General features: G+C 47.3%; 1 protein-coding gene across 24 annotated transcripts in view; it reads right to left on the bottom strand.

The window, feature by feature from the left end:
- The window catches only part of NRXN3 (neurexin 3), a 1,062,297-nt gene that overhangs the window by 368,393 nt on the left and 676,195 nt on the right, over positions 1-17,709 (bottom strand). For 6 of the 24 annotated variants that reach the window (XM_076345210.1, XM_076345208.1, XM_076345211.1 and 3 more), the window contains exon 1: positions 13,422-14,443. The exons of the other annotated variants lie outside the window; for them this stretch is intronic. In XM_076345210.1, coding sequence (XP_076201325.1) covers positions 13,422-13,665 — 244 coding nt within the window. In that variant the 5' untranslated portion in view covers positions 13,666-14,443. Of the gene's footprint in view, positions 1-13,421; positions 14,444-17,709 lie in introns of those variants that run through there. 24 annotated transcript variants of the gene reach the window in all.

Below are 17,709 nucleotides of genomic sequence, written 5' to 3'. Positions count from 1 at the left end.
AGAGAAAACATTTCTGGCAGCATTTAGTATGGCTGAGGCTGTTTTTACTACATCCAAATGCACACAAATCCAGCTTTTCTGCAAAGCAATGCGTAGTTTCTCTCTCACACATACACATCGTATTTCCAGTCCTCAGAAGTCCCTGATGAGGGTTACTATTAGGAAGAGAAAGAGGTATGGCTGCCATATGCACATATTTCCCCAAATACGTCTTATTCTTCTACCTGGAAATTCCATCTGAGGAAACTGGAGGGTTGCGTACATGCGTCTGGCATTTCTGGACATCCAGTTTTCCAGTGCTTATGCACAGGTCAATGCTATAATGCATGTGCAGTCAGCCAAATATTCCAGGAAGACCCGATGCACATGCACCGTATCAACAATCTGCCCACAAACAGTAAATCGTAAGTATTTGAGACACATTAGTCTTGAGGTACATGAATGGATCAATCATGACAGTCAGCGCTTCTTGGTAGTGTCAGCCTAACTATGCATGTGCCTCTTTCCCCTGTGCATATATTTCCGTGAGCAGATCCTAGACAGAAACACAGTCATGCCACCAAGTAAAAGCAATGTGAAAGGTGCAGTGGACCGGACATCACCAGTGCCAGGTTGTACTGTCAGGTTTGACTTTGTGCACAGCTGCATTCAGGCAGCCTAAAATCTATTAACCTCCGAAGCCTATTAATTAGGCACCCTGATGGCCTGGAGTTAAGTGACAGAAAGCAGTAAACCCAGGGACTTCAGCAGAACTCCTGCTGTTTAAATGTGGCGACAGTTTCTGACTCAGCAAACTGCTTTCCCTCTCCATGTCCCATTTTCTCATCTTAGAACCAGAAATACAAAAACTGGTTGCTTGCCCCCTATCAGTGCTGTGATGCTTTAAGAAGCTACATAAAATGCTTTGAGATAGCAATGTAAAAATAGCTAAGCAAAAAGTTAGCATAAGAAACAGACTTATTAATAAAGAATGGCATGTGAAATTATTGTAACTAGGATAAAACTGCAATGAGTCTGCTTCTCAGTTCTTTACAGCATAAGATGATCACCATTTGTGAGGTCAAGGAAAAAAACCACAACCCTCCCTTGGGATATACAATTAAACATATCAAAGAGGTTATTTGGATCCATCTGTAGCAACTGGCACTGGCCACAGCCAGAGACAGAATACCAGACCAGACGGACCAATGTGTATGGAAATTCTTATCATCTTCTGTGATTAATTTCTTCCTTCAGGTTGGATATGTCTCTTCTAATTGTATATCAACATCTAACCAAAATTGGTGCTGACGTATCATTGATTGTTCTGTGAGTTTACCTGCAGCTCAGCATTCTGGGACAGTTTAGTCTCTTGCTTACCTCAACTCTAATACAGGATTTCTTTATCAGTGAATTTCTACATTCACTCATACGTTTTCCAAGCCTTGTCCTCAGAGATTACTGACAGAATCCATGACTCAACTGTAATTTGAGCCAAAAATCTTTTTGAGTTCCTGGATCTTTGCTACTGTAAGACTGTAGCTGCAAGACTGCAGACTATAAGACTCCAAATGATTTTCTAATAGTACAGTCTTGTCCGTGAATTTATAGAGCCTAGGTTTGCATGGCAGGATCCTAAAACCTTCCCACAAATTCTTTTGGAATGACTGCACTGTTTTTCTGTGACTCATTCCGAGACACGCAGAGCAAGGAGGATGTAAACAGCAAAGATAACAGAAATCTCGTCTTTTACAAGAGCCATCCACTGCATTTTTGGTTTTTTGTTTGAGGATCATATAAGTAATAATTATTATTTAATTTTATAATTATTTTATTTATAAATAATTTATTTTATAAATAATTAGAAACCATTAGCACTGCACCAGAAAATGATGACATTGCATTGTCATATCACATCAGGGACTCTGTTGCCATATTTTAAACTTCTTGACTAACTAGGACTTGTGTAAACACAGTCAAGTTCAGCTACATGATGGCCAGGGACTGAATCAGCTTCTCTAGAAGGTGCCCTTGAATCCAGGAACCCAGAAAGGTTATAGAAAAGGGTTGCTGTAGAATGGTTGCTCAGGCTGTGAAATGGGAAAAAAGAAGAAACAAAGAGCTCCCGCAGATATGACTGCTTTGTCTTTATTCAGTACTCAGAGGGAAACAGTCTCCAGACACAGCCCCTAGCCCCTTCTTGAATCTGAACTCAGCTTCCCTATGGACATGAATTACACATAATCCTAAAGCTCAGCAGAAACTTAAAAACCAGATACTGCTTCTGAAGAGAAGCAAGCTTCCCTGAGGAGAAATACTACACATATCCCTATGTACACACGCAGGGGTGCCCAGACAAAAATGCCCACTATTCAGACACTGCATTTGAACAAACTGCTCCTCTTTGCCTCCTGTTGTGTAACAGGGGAGCACAGGCAGGGCAAGCACACACCCCCAGGCACCACTGCAGTACAGCCCAGCCTTTACCTGGGCCTGTCCCAGTGACCTTCTTAGTAATACAAACAAAGCATTGCATAGCTCCTCCCACGCTGAGCAGCAGCAGAATCCACCCTTTCTCCCTCCATAGAAAATAATTTTTTTAAAAAGTGCCTTGACTCTTTAGACTGGTAGGTAATAAGCTAAATGTATTGAAGTCTTGTTCTAGATATTGGCAGTAAGACTTCCAAGAACACAGGCAACGGTAAAAAAAAAAAAAAAAGCTAAATGGGTGTTTCAGTCATCACAGTAACTGGATTTGTAAAAACATACGGAATACTTTGCAGTCTAGGTCCAAGGTCAAAAAAGTGTGTGGCTAAAAGACCACTGTAAATTGAACATCAGCAGCATGGGGCTCCGGTGGGCAAGTTGCAGACCCTACAGCCTTCTGCAGAGCACCCTGAACCTCCTCAGCTCAGAACAAAAGAAGCCAACACGGCAGCCCTGCTGCTGAGCTCTGATACTGCTCCTTCCTTTCCTATTTCTTTAATGCATTTTTCCCTCCAGCTTCAAATTGTCCACGTCTTTTTGTTGAGAACTACTTGGATCTTTAACGGTTCTTCTGATAATCCTTGCCTCCTTTACTTCTGATCAAAAAGAAAGAATGGGAATTGTACCCTTGACTGATTTACACTTGAGCTTAATTTCCATCTCCCTCCTCTTCTCTCCCTCCCTTCTTCTTTCTCTCGCTAGCTGAAATCACCTCGATAATTTTGTTCACAATTTTTGGTAAAATGAATTGATTGAACAGTTGCAGACAAAATCTAACTTATGACAGAAGTAGAAGACAGTAAACAGGGACACTGAAAGTAGAGGCTGGGGTGATGTGGTCAGCTCTTTGGATCACTGGTGTAAAACATCCCCCCAGATTTCTGGAACCAGCGAAGAGAAATGCATGTCCATAATGCTCCTTGAAGCAGTAAATGAAACCGTCACCAGCAGCAGAGAATCACTCACTCTCAGAAGAAATGACTGAAACAAAACACTGCATTTAACCACGCAGCCCAGGCATTCCCCATTCTTCTGACACTGTATTCTTGGGATGAGGATCAATATTTCTTTGCAGAACTGGCTGCATAAAAAGGCACCAATCCTTCTCAGGGCATTACAGGGATGAATTCCCAGGACTTCATCCAAAGACAATACCAGGAGCCATAGCGCTGTGATGGTCCCTAAATTCAAAGGACCAAATATTCTGGCTGAAGTTCAAAAATATCTTTCCAGTATGTTGGGAAAGAACAATAACAATATAGTGCTTTTCCTTTCAGATGGGTTATGTCAGGATCTAAAGAGATTTTAAATACTCATCACATTTCTGCACTACAGCATTGGGAAACTGAAACACCTGGCAATGTATGATGTGTCTCTAAAATTCACCATCCAGTATGTCAAGGTAAGCCAGTGGCAGAGCTAGGGAAAAAGTTTGGGGGTTCTTGTCCTCAGTCCTGCTCAGTGCTGCTGCTGAGGAAAAACCTCTTCAGCATTGCCTCTTGCCAAGTGGGATATGGCTTCATTGACATCAATGGCAAAAATTCTCACCAGGGAATGCACAAAAGGCTCAAGTTTTCACCATTTCTGTAAATCAGCTATCAAGTATTAATTAGTCTAGTAGGGGAGGTTGCTCATTTTGCCAGTGTGTATTTTCCTAATGACTGGGCCAGGAAAAGTAGCCTGAGGCTATGGCTTGTTAAGTAGAAACGAACCCACCTGGAATACAATTACCTGAAATGAAATAAGCTTAGATATACGCTACTGGCATTCATCTGAGCAGAATTTGCCACCCTGATCTTTGGTTACAAGACACATTCTTTTTTTCCTAAGACCACACACATCAATTCTGGAGGACAGGCACCCCCATCACCTTACTCTGTTCCAGGCTACTGCAAGCCTGGCGTGCTCATAGTGCCTAGTGTCAGAAACACGAGTAACCAGGTAAAGGGATGCTTGCAGGGCACAGACTTTTTTTTCTCCAGATTCTCCATAGAAAAAAAAAAGTTTGAAAAGACAAAAGTAAGAATTCTCTGCTCTGTTTCTCTTCTTCAAGCCTGTATAAGGTGCTGAATACATTTCTCAAGGAAAATTAATTTCTTTGCCTTTTCCTTGCCTCTAATGAACTGCCTCTGAATGCATGAGGGCACAGGAAGGAGAGCAGACTCCATGGCGAGATAATAAAAAACGAAAAAGCATTCAACGCCATCAGTATCTTGCAAACCTACACTGAAGGATATATGCCGGACTGCAGACAGGGGAGCAAGATCAGGGAAACTTGGAATAGCTTCGGCATTCATTACTTAACTGCAAAGAAAAGATGATATTGGGGGAACAGGGGGTCCTTCTGCAATCCTACAGAGAGGTTACGGAAGCAGATGACTAGATGTAGGCCACATAAACTTAAGATTTCTCTAAGTCCTGTCCAGGCCACCAGCATTCTTAAACACTGCACTCAGTGGACATCAGTGAATGACAAACTCTTCTGTGAAAGCCAGGACATCATAATTATCAGTAGCATAATCAGAATGTGAGAAAAGCTAAGATGGGCTACCATTACACAAGTAAATCAAGAAGAACAAACAAAGGAAAGAGGAAAATGCCAGTTTTTTACCTACTGTTTCCACTTTCACCTCACCAGATACTAAAAGACCCACAGTGCTTGTAGGTCAGAAAATGTGTCTATATAACTACAAGCTCCTACAGTCTTTGGACTGAAACTGTCTCAGATGATCACCATAACTCAGGGAAGTTACAAAAGATGAAGTACAAGAAACTCAGAGGTTTTAATCCAATAAACACAGTGATTCCTGAGTGTTAACCAGTGAGAATCTTTCCAGAGTAGACAGCCAGGTGGAGACCTTGGCAGAACCCATTTTCTATGTATAGTCCAGGCAGCGTAATAACTGAATCAAAATGAATCAGGCCTTTTTTTATATTCTTTTTGTTGAAAACACTTGCATTTCTTTAACAATTTCAGGTCAATTCTTGTTTTAGTCAAACATGTTCACTTGCCCTGCAGAAGGCAAGCAGATCTCAAACCATCTTGCAACATTTGCTAGCACACGTATATGCTTAAGAAACCAGTTTTCCTGCTTGACAAAATGAGCAGTGCTGCAAGTTTTCAATTTTAATAAAACACTGGTAGACTTGGCTTCTCTAAAGCTCTGTAGGTGAGATAAGGAGAAACACTGTTAATGACCAGTGTGCTCAATAGACAGTTGTCTACTGTGTGTTCTCTCCCTTAAACACCCCGTAACTGCCTTCCCAATGCTATTTGGGAAATTTCCATACTCTGCTGCTTTGCCCTCATGCTATGGTTTGAAGCGGTGGAGGACATTTGTGCACTGAAACATCTGGTAGCTGAAACAGCAAACCTGCAGAACCAGCTAGATAGAAACATTTCCAGACATCATCCCTGTAATATCTCCACTGGCTGGGGTCATTAAGCAAACCAGCTGGAGCAAGAGCAGCAGGCTGCTGTAACTTCAGGATCCAGCCACAACAGCGAGTCATGAAAACCCTCACTGGGCAGCACAGCGGATAAGCAAGGGACCTAAGGGTTCACCCAAACATGTCCAGACAATCAGTTATTGTCATCCAGCGTGATGTTAAAGATCAAACTGTTGGAAAAAAACAAACTTCACCTCCTCTCCCCTTCCAATAATTTGATCTCCTTAATGTGGATATGCTGAATTTGTTCTAAATTCAAAACCATGTTCCAAGGATAGCATGGAGACGGATTTACTCTGCAGTTATTAAATGGAGCCTGGCCTGTTCACTAAACAGGCGAGTCAGCCTGATGGTACTCTTTTCCTGAGCCCTCTAGAGAACAAAGTGTTCCCTGATTCTTTACCATGTGGTATGCACAGAACAAGTGAAGGATTTTTTTAGCAATATCTTACATCTTTCTGATTCATTTACCCTGTCCTTTGAGCTTCTGCAGACACAAGGCCCTCTATAGACTGTGAAATACTTTCCACTTTCCTGTTCTCCATCATCAAGAATGCAAAGAGATGAAAGGTGCAAAACTAAGAGATGATAAGGTAAACCTTAGCACTGGATCAATTTAGTAATGTCCTTTATCAGCCTGCTATTCATGCTTAGCAACCACTATTGCTCACACCAACTTCATTTTCATTTTAATACACCATACAGAAAAGCAGCCTAAATATACATCCTCAGATCTAAAGCGTATAATCTGTAAACTACAGGAACAGACAGATCATTTCCATTAGTTTCTTATGTAGCAAAAACCACAATTTACACCCAAAGCATATAATTATATTCAAATTCTAAAAGACAGTGTCGGAAGTACTTTAAATTCATAGTTTGGGGAAAAGTCACCCAGGGTTATAAGCAGTTATGTTTTAACGTGCAAAAACAACATACACACAGAGCACAAGATAAGTAATTTGCGAGAGTGGCGAGGGAGCCGTGGTGAATCGCAGCCCCCTGGCTCCGGCGCTGCCTGGAATTCAGCACAGCCAGCACTCTGGCCAAAATGCTCTCCTGCTCCTTCAGAAACACCAATGCTGGCATTTGGCACTACAGCCTGTCCAGGCTTTAAAGCCAGGAGGGAAAACGCTACTGGGATCTATATCCAGAATTTGAAGGTGTCTTGCTTGTCCTTCAAGAAGAGATTGAAGCTGCTCTTTTAAGTTGCTCTGACATCTAAAGCCCAAGAGGACTACTGGGATTTCATACACTTCTGTGGCTCCCTGCCAGGGATCTCAAAGCACACAGGTGCACCAGGACTGCTCACCTCACCTAGGAGATAAATGGTTTTCTCTTCATTTCACAGATGAAGAAAAACAAGTCAGAAAGAAAGGTAGTATTTCACCAAGGTCATACAACAAATCGGAGCCACTGGTCAACAGCATGTCATCTTGTGTGCAGAGGTTACACAGAAGACTTGAAAACCACCTTTTTCTCTCTAGTCCAAGTGACCTTTCATAGTTATCAAAGCCCACCAGAACAACAGAAATGCAAAACCAAAGAAATGACTGCCAACCAGCACAGGACTGTAATCCTAGGCAACCACACAGAAAGCCGGTCTTCTTAAGGCACAGCACATGGAAATGGAGAAAATAGAAGAATGGTCATCCTGTGTACTTCCCAGACAAAACATCTGTTCCTTGTACTTAGAAGCTCCAGCAGTTTATTCAGTTACCTTCTGTACAGCAAACCATGGAACTTCCCCATGCCAGCTGGTGACTATCCTGTTCTTGTCAGTATTCCCACCTTAGATGACCTAGGTATTTTTTCTTGCTTCTACTGAGACCTGTGTAAGGAATTTGGAGCTTCCAACAGCACAGTATGTAATAACCCAGTGACTATCATAACATTGTTCAAGTATGTATTTTCATGCCATGGCAAAAGAAGAGAAAGAAAGAAAAAAAACCCACAACAAGGAGAACTGGCCAGTATCTTTAAGAAAAATGTATTCCATTTTTAAAATGTAGAAATATTATGAAAAGTACCATTCTTATTCTGCAGCATTCTGACTGCGTAGCTTGCGTCACATAACCCACTATTCTTTACAACTTCAATGCCTATACAAAGCATACAGCAGGATCCTTCATCTGTCTTTGAAATGCAGTCACCTCTGCAGTAGAATGTGGCAGTTGCTTGACAAGTCAGGGTTATATTACCCAAAAGCAGAAATGATAAAGAGAAGACGACACCTCTCTCCAGTCTAAATTGCAAAGAAAATATAAGGAGGAAGAAAGCCCTGATCTAATTCTGACTCAGGACTAGCATTCCCACTTTTGCAAAATGTGCTATGAGATACTGAACAAGCACAAGGTAGGTTTTTTAAACACATGTCTTAAGAGACTGTACCTTCAGCAGCACAGGTCTGAGCAATGTTTCAAAGAGCACAGAGACATATATTAAATCAGAATGACAGGGTTCAACAATAACATTAGGTTTCCCATGTTCCAGATCTCATAAGATCACTGAGATCTCCCAGGATCAAGTATGAGGTAACAGACTTAAGCTTCAATTTTGCAGATCAATGCAAACTATTCCAAGTTGGGAACAGTTAATACTGTGCACAGAATGAGAAGTCAAAGCACCTGATCAGAAACTGTTCCATATAGAAGTATGCAAAGAGTAAGTCAAATAGTAACCTCGTTTTGAGGAAACAGCCTTTGTGTAGACCGGAATTTTCCTGTGTTCAACTACCAAACGCTGTGCTTTCTCAGAAGAGCTACAGAGACTCAGCACAGCGGGGGCAAAGCTCAGCTATGATCACTTGAACAAGACTACAATGGACTAGTGAGTTTGGATGCTTAGATTTCTGGATAGCCAGCCTGAGACAATTTAAGCAGACTTCACCTTTCTTTAAAAATATTAGTCATTGTTAATGTCTATAAGGAAGGGAATGTAAACATTCAGGCATACAGAATCACTAGTCTTTGCAAAAAAATTAGGCTTCACTGTTGGTAGGAGACTAGAGGCAAGCCACAGAAAGTACAGAGACTTCTAGCTTTTCACCTTTGCAGAACTTAACTGCAACCCTAATTTCAGCTCTGAATGAAGTTAATTTTACTGGATCACCGACTGCTCTGTATAGAATGATTTTTCCCCTTTTGTTAAAGCTACCAACCCTTGCTTAAAGTAATCTCCTGATGATGGAGGAACAGGGAAGGTCCTGCTCAGTACTGGGGAACAGGCAGTGCCAAGGACTGGGAATTAGTTTTCTATTTTATAGAAAAGGCAGGATTGAAGTAACAAAGACACTTGAGATGAGGAATAGGTCACACTGGAGGAGCAGCAAGGAGTAGGACATATGTATTATAAAGAGGGTACACTGTCATAGCTGTGTGTGACAAGCTTTGACACTGGTTTGCAGAATACCTGCCTATTTTATGGAAACACTCTCTTGATTTGTCCAAGCATTCGTTCTCATTTGCTAATTTTAAAAAAGACATAAGAGATGGAAATGCCTCATATAAATGACAGAACTTCTAAGAATTGACTAAGGCCTGAGAGTTACACCTACAAGATCTGGTGACTGGTCACTGCCAGTCCTCATAACAAGCCTTCACTTTTTGCTGTGACTTGTGCAACAGCCTGAGCAAGCCCAGTGCCCACAAAGTGAAAACCAAAAGAGAAACACTCCCATGCCCACCATTGCTCCCATAACTGCCCCTGCACAGCGGTACTCTGAAGGCTAGGGCAATCTGCACGAGGCATCACATTGCCTCTGTGCACCCCTGCTCCCCATCCATTAAGGAGGGCCAGCGAAAAAACAGCTGGAGAAGAAAAGGAGAAACCAAATTAATTAATTAATCACTAAGACAAAACACGCACAAATCTCTTCATTTTATCTGTCAACCAGAGGCATGCATTATTCATCAGCTGAGGCGATGAGGACATGGAAAGAGGGGCTGCGAAGCCACTACTGCAGGTTCTGGTAAAGCAGCTGGCCCAGCAGGGTGCTAAATAGCTAAGGGGAGGCAGGAGGATTCAGCATATGTGGACTTTCAATAAACACAAACCCAACTTTGTTCCACGGTTGGATTTTCTTCCTCCCTCTGTCCCACAAGCCCTTAGTGAAACAAAGAGGAATCGTGGCTTTCCCTTCCTATTGTTCGGGGAGAAAGATTCTGCCAGTCTAGGAAGGTTTTCGCATGGAAAAAAAGATTTCTTCTGACTTGCTGAAGTCCCCTGCCTGGCCAGGCTCACTCCCCTGCTGACAGGGAGGTAAACCTGTTACAAAGACTTTCTCCTTGAGAAGATGTGCTGTGCCAAGTTTTACATTTGTAGCTTGCAGCTCAACTACCGGAAAGCACCAGCTCGGTGATTTCAGAATTAACTCTTGTAACACCAGCATGGCAATGACTGCCAGATCTGGGCCTGGTCCCGTTCAAGTTAAGACACAAGAAGGTTTTCCACTGATTTTAAAGGAGCACCAAACACAGACTCCAAGCAAGTGTTCACTGCCTGCGAGACTTTTACTTTTCCTATGTGCCAGATAGTAATCCGCTTCTTCAAACAGACAGAAAACCACCAGGATGTAGAAGAAAAAAGGAAAATATGGTTAAATACAAGACTGAGCCACGGTGGTCAGTACTGCGGGACTGGGAGGCAACACAGCAGGGTGGCCAGGATCCTGACCTGATTCCTTCCGAAACCAGTATGAAAGTAGCCACCAAGTACGGCAGGAGTCAGAATGATTTTTTTATTTCCTTCTAGGAAAAAAAAAAAAACAAAATCCCAGGAAACACAGGGAGTGCACGGCCTCCCTGGGACCTGACTCCTCAACACTGTCATGGATCCAAATTCCAAGGGCCTCTGTCATGCAACAGTGAAAGTAAACACAAAAATAAATCATGCGTGTGTTTACAAGACCAGCTGTCTTTGTGGTCTCTTTTTCCTCTCTCTCTCTCCCCTCCCTTACTCATGGCTAAAGGGGGTTTCCATGCCAGCTTTGCTACATGGCATGATTAGGAAAGGAAAAAAAAAAAATCTCAGGCTGGCTTATGTACCAGCCTGAGCTCCCCAAGCTCTCCATTTCCCTTGATTCCTTACTGCAATGAGGACACAGAAAAAATGCCTGTCTCTCACTGAAGTTGATAACAGCTTTTGCCCAGGGCTCTTAAATGAGGCTTTCCTGGGCTTTCAGGGCAGATGGAAAAGTCATCAAGGAGAAAAGAACTATCATTTCTTGACCAGGAAACAGACTGTGGACTCTCCCGCAGACTACTGCCTGCCTTTTACATCAAGGCTAACCACTATCACATTTTGCGACATCCTTCTCTCCTTTCCTCACAAGTGACCTACGAGCCAGATTTTGCTATCCCCTTCCATCATAGGAGCACTCAGCTACAGAAACACATCTGTGCAGGACCAGAAGAAGAAGAACCAGTATCAGAAATGAGGGAAAGGACCGCTTGGAAGGAGAGGGGAAGGGAGGGGAGAGCCCTGGGACAGTTGGTTGAAATGCCGCATGACATGGCTGCAGTAGGCACTAGAAGGATGTGCTGGCAGGGCTGTGTTAGGGTTACATCGATATTGAAACCTGGAATGTCACAGATAAGTGCTCGGATAACCAGACAAGCAGTCTGAAGAGTTCAAATGGCACAGCGAGGGATGGACCTTCAATTAAGGCTATAGGTACACAAGCAGAGTTGTAGAAGGAGCTCAGTATTGCAGGTCTGAGCTGAGGCGCATTGGAGAGGGAATGGGCTCAGGAACAAAGCCAGGAGGCAGATGCTGCGGGTCACAACTGAGCACCAGCAGAGCAGGGCTGCATTAGCAGGAGGTGCTTTGGCAGAGCTGCTGGAGGGCATGGGAAGAGGGTGGCTGGAAGCACTGCAGGGCAGGTTGCCGGTGCTCTGGCAGTGCGGGAGGGGGGAGCCCAGGGCACTGCAGAATAGCACCGTGCTGCGGAGGCAAGGACTCAGGACCGAAATGGCGCTGGGCAAAACAGGTAAAGCTGCAGGCATGCAGCCAGTTTTGCAGACACAAGTGGCAGCAACCTGTCAGCCTATCAATCTCCCACTTCTACCCCAAAGTTCACATCCACCCCAAAAAGCAAGAGAAACATTCAGGCCCCACACGGGAAGGGAACCAGTGCCACGCCAGACATCAAGACCATCTGTTAAGCACCACCCATGTGAAACTCAGTTATGGGTTATTAATCATTAGCAGCAGGAGCCCTGTTATTCGCAGCAATACTCAAGGACCATGTGAGAGAGTCCCTATTGTGCTAAAGTGAGGGATATGAGGGATCAGCCAGTCCCTGCCCCAAAGGGTTTTCAACAGGAATAGCTAAAGGAAAAACAAGCTGGGAGGAAGAAGGACAGAGCTGGGTACAATAGCAGAGACTTTAGTCGCCTTTCCAGTACATCACTACCTTTGCCTAAAAGGTGGCAGAGCAGAACTGCTGCGCGATTCACACCTTGGCCAGACCTGACCCTGACCTGCAGTCCTGCAGGGAAAGGGCCAGGCCCTGGCCTGCCTGCCTCTCCCAGCTGATGTGGCTGAAGGCAGAAGCCATGGGACACAGGACAGAGGAGAGGGGAAGGTGGAGATGAGGGGCCCACGTCAGCCAGGCCTGGGCCAACTCCTCTCAGGGTGGGCAGACTCAGGAGAGTTGGGCAAGAGGCAGTGCTCGTCCAGCTGCTGAGCATTGCTCAGCATTTCAGGAGCAGGATGCTAGCGGGTCCCCCCCCCTCCCTTGGTGTCCCTCAGACTCTCTCTTCCCCTTTTGCCTTGCTGCCAGAGTGGAAACCCACTCCCTATTATATCCTGCCCCTGGGTTTCCCAGGAAGCCACTGCCAGGCACCAAGCAGGAAGCCAGCAGCAGGGGTAAGGAGACCTCGCCTTTTCCTTTGTACACCCCGAGCCACCCAACAGCTTCACCAAGGAAGGCTGCGAGCGAGCGAGCAAGCGGGCAGGGCAGAGGAGAAGCCGCGGTGGGCGCCTCCCCTGAGCCCCCGGCCGGCCCTCTCGCAGCGGGGCACCCGGGAAGACCGGGGGGGCCGGCAGGGAAGATGCGCTGCTATAAGGACCATGTCAGCCACTACGACTCCACTAGGGCCGGGAGCCAAGGAGTTAGCGATCTTCTCTCGGGAGGACCCTCAGCCCCAGTGGGATGGGTGCAGGTGCCCCTCCGCCTGCCCCGAGGTGTTCAGCGCTGCCGCCTGGCATGGAGCGGCTCGAGCCCGCCGCAGCCCCGCCACTGCCCCCCCTCGCCTCCGTTCCGCTGGACCACGCCGGCCGGGGAAGTTGGCTCTGGAAGCGGCCCGTCCTCAGCCCAGGGCTCTGCTCAGGGAGAGGGCAGGGGAGGGAAGGAGGGTTAATGGGGAGGGGAGCTAACGGCAGAAATATGAGGGGCTGGGAGGACCCCCCTCCCCCAGAGTCACAGCCATCGTCCCTGTTCCCTCTCTGCTGCTCCAGCTGCTCTGCAAAAAGGTTAGAAAGAAACAAGAGTGGGAACCCACCGTGTCCTCCTCGGAGGGAGACAGGGGAGCGGTAGATAGAGATAGGCACAGAGTGGTGCTTGCTGCCGTGGAAGTGATGCTCATACTGAGCCTGAGATACAGACGAGGAAGAGGAAGCAGAAGAAGCCACGTTAGAGGAACTCCACACAGAGCTGACGATACATCCCCAAAAGAGGGAGCACATCCACAGGGTCCAGGCGGGGCGGCGTCCCGGGCAAATGCTGGGGTCTATTCTCAGGTGCATGGTCAAGGCACAGGGCACCTACAGACGGGCAGTCTGAATTCCAGCCAGGGAGAGAGGATAAGGTTCATGATGCCAGGGGACCCATGCTAGCAGAAAGGAGACTCGCTTCCGAGGCTCTAGGGTGCGCGTGTGTGTTCAAGAGCCAAAGAGACAGTATGTGTCTGTCCGAGAGAGCGTGTGCTAGGAGGGATGGGGAGGGAAGGGGGAAGGTTAGTAACCATACACAGAAGAGTAAGACGCGCCGTTTCTCAGGGCTGGATCTACTGTGCCAGGAACCCCGCGGCCGTACCGAGCCTCCAGGAGAGCGCAGGAAAGCCGCACATGTCAGCGCGAGGGTCCTGGAGCTTGCACTTGTCAGGTTCCTCCAGGATCACGGGGTCCTTGAGGACTTTTCCCTGCCTGCGATCCCTGTCTCTCACTAAGCTGAGAGGGACTACTGAAAACGAAAAAAAAAAAGAAAAAAGCCAGAGACCCCAGGTAAATTTTTGATTTTTTTTTATCCCAATTCCAGGGGGTTTCTGTTGCTCCTCCACTAGCAAGTGTTGCAATGCAGAACTGCTAGGCACACGCGCACACACACACACAGAGATCTGGATTGTTATCCTCTTTCCACCGGATCCAGGCGACCGAGGGCTCAAGTCGATTAACCCTGCGCAGCCGGGCAGGGCAACGCCAAGTCTTCCCAGGCAGGCAGGCAGGCAGGCAGGCAGGCGCGGAGGAGAGGCCGGAGGGCCGGGCGGCGCGGGGCCGGCGGAGCGGAGCGGGGCGGCGGAGCGGGGCGGCGGAGCAGGGCGCGGAGCGGAGCCGGGGGCGGGATGCTGGCGGCCGGCGCGCCAAGTGCGGGCAACTCGGCGGCGCAGGTGAAGCGCAGCTGGGGCGGCCAGGGAAGCGGCTCCACGAATGGGCGAGCCGTATGCAAATGTACCGGCCCCGGCAAGCCAATGAGGGCGGCGGCAGCCCTCCGCAGAGGGACTGGCTGGCTCCGGTGGGAGGCGGGGCCGGAGGGCGGCCCCGCCCCCGCCATTCATGCGCCGGTGCCTTACACACGCGCTCGTCGGCCGCGGCCCCGCCGGCGGGGGGTCCCGGTCCCGGCGCGGCCCCGCCCCCGGGGGCGAGGAGGGGGTGGGCCGGTGGGTGGCGGCGGCGGCGGCGCCGCTGCTGTCAGCAGCGGGAAACACCCCGGACCCCCAAAACTGTTTGCTTGGGAGTTTCCAGCGCTGCCCTGGCGGAGGGGAGGGGAGCGCGCCGCCCCGCACCGGGGAACCGGTGCCCGGCATCCGCCCCCGCCCATCCGCGCCCACGGGCGGGGGCCAGGCCGCGGCGGCTGCCCGCCCCGAGCAGCCCCTGGAGAAACGCGCCCGCCCCGTCCGTGCGGGGACGGGACGTGCCCGCCTCCCACGGGCACCTCCTCCTCTCACGCCGCGGACCCGCTCTGCCGTGCAGGGTCGGCCCTCCGCGGGCGTGGAGCCGGAGGTGCCGCGGGGGCAGGAGCCCGGCGGGACGTGTGCGGCTGGGAGTGGGAGTGGGAGCGGAGGGGCGCAGCCGGTACTCGGCCCTCTGCCATGCCACAGGGACGGCACCACCGTCCCGCCGCGCCGCCCCGTCCTAGTGCTCGTCCTGCGGCCGCAGCTGCACAGGGGCAAAGTGAGAACCAGGAATGACTGCGCTCATTGAAACTCCAGACTGCTTTTGCAGCTACTTTTTTTTAATGCTCCTGCGACAATAGGCTAAGTCCAAACAGGTGTATTTGCACTTAATCCTCGGAGAGTGAGGACTGCAGCCAGAGTTTGCAGCCCATAAATTAATAAATAAATGTGGTAGCATTATCTAGTAATTTACCGCCTATCAATTTGCATGGCAAAAATCCCCAGGCACACTGGGGAAGCCAGGCACCAATGGTGAAGTGACTTATGCACGATCGCTCAGGGAGTCAATAAGGAGCTTTGGAAAAGGAGCCAGCCAGCCCCAGGACTCGCCTTGCGCTGCACTGCCTCCCTCTCCTTCATTTATTCATTCAAACTGGAATAAATTGTTTATGACTGTAAGTTTCCTTGTTTTCCCCTCTATATCCATGTTTGTAGGTGTGCACATACGTGTCTCAGAAACCTGCTTGACTCATTTCATAAGTATTTCCCTAACGCAGAGATGCAATGTTTTCAGTCACAGATCTCGATTTGGTACGGCACATCAGTAACTTGTAATGATCAGGCCGAGTTGCACAACTAGTGTGCAATTTATTTTCTAGTAACTTACGTTATAGTTTAAGTGATCTAAATCAGGGGCTAGAGCAGTCAGAAATACTTCAGTGTTTTGCTGGGTTTAATCAATGATTGTGGTTGGTAAAGCTGGAAAGCAAGAATATTACTTTCAAATTTATCCAACATCTGCCACCTCAGAATCTCAGAGTGCTTTAAAATCTTTTATTAATGAAGCCATTCAACAGCTTTAGGTTGTTCTGCAGATAAGGAAACAGAGGCTCAGAGGCGTTGAGCCAGTGAGTGACTGATAGACATGGGAACTGAACAGAACAGACACTGAGAGTCTCCATCCTAACCAGTACATGCCGTTTGACTGATTTGGTGGCCATTTGTTAGCCTTAAAGAGTGAATATCAGCCTTCCTTCAAACAGATCACACAGCCGGAGACAGGGGTGAGTAACCTGTGGTGCAGGTGCCTGCTGGCTGGCAGATTTGCAGGGCCACACACAGGGCACAGAGCAGTTTATTTCTGTGCAAGACAACGGTTCCTGGCCCTGAGTTTTGTTAAAGAAACCGGAGTTGCTGCCATATGTGTGGCAGGATACCCAGAAGGATCCTGTCTTCGAGAGGAAGCCTCCCCATGCTCCTAATTGTACTTGGGAGAAGAGGGGGAATATAAGCTGGCATATCACTTTTGAAAGGCTGCCGACCCATGAGGATGCTGTTGGCATCCACCTTGAATTCCTCACCACAGAAGTCCTGACTTTCACTCAGTTCACAGACAAAGTACTCTGAAATATTTGTTGTGTAGTTAAACTGTAGGGGGCTTGATTTAGGGGAAAGGGGGAAGGATGTGTATTAAATACGCAACACTGAATAGTTTATTTGTAAAATACAGGAAATCTGTTCTGAATAAATTTCAGACACAACTAGTTATCAAAAATGCAACAAAGATCTGCCTCCCATCATTTTACTTTCTTTTTCTCTGGCTACGGCATTACAAAAAGGACAGAATATATCACACATTACAGGATCAATCCCTTAAAATGGGACTCTAGATCCAAAGGTTGAGGACTCAGTGCTGCTTCTCCAGAAGGCAATGGTGGAAAACTTATTCATTTGTATAGAAAATGGATGTGTTTTAGGAAGCACAATTCTAGAGGGAAGAGCAGGGGAACTGCACGGATACACCCCTTGCCACTTTCCTGCAACTATTCGCCCTGTTGCTGAAAGAGAAAAAATGGAAGGGGGACCTTCTTTTTTAACTAAACTATGATAGCATCCCTGGGGTCTTACTTCCCCTTTAACAGCCTGACAGACCACAAACTCTTCTCTTCTCTGTACCTAAGCCCCTGTTCACGTTGGCCACCTCTTGGGCTGCTGCGGGAGGCAGAGCCCTCAATAGACAATAAATTACCTAACTCCAAAACAAATCACTGATCCTTTCCTCAGCTCGCTCACTCTGCCGCCAACCCCTTCTCCACATAACAGAGGTACCACCTTGGGTGCAGGGGATGTACAAAGGAGATGAGCATCACTTCAAACTGCCCTGGCCATAGACAGAAAATGCCTCATAGCCCCTGAACAGGAGACACAGAGCGCTGCTGTGTGATGTCCCTGTGCCGAGGAGTTGTCCTGTCTAAGTTCTGCCTAACAACCTTCCTTTGCTACTAACCACTGGGTAAAACTGCCTTAGGCAAAAATGAGAAAGGCCAAGAAAGCCAATCTGTATGAGTACAACATAAAAATAAATTAAAAAAAGGAAAAAACTGGGAAGCTGGCTATAAATACATCATAGGGTTCTGGTGACACCATAAAGTACTGGAACTTCACTCTGCCTTGCTTT

Source organism: Aptenodytes patagonicus, chromosome 7 (genome assembly GCF_965638725.1).
Source record: "Aptenodytes patagonicus chromosome 7, bAptPat1.pri.cur, whole genome shotgun sequence".
Classification (NCBI taxonomy): Eukaryota; Metazoa; Chordata; class Aves; order Sphenisciformes; family Spheniscidae; genus Aptenodytes; species Aptenodytes patagonicus.
This window is presented reverse-complemented; position numbering and strand designations above follow the sequence as displayed.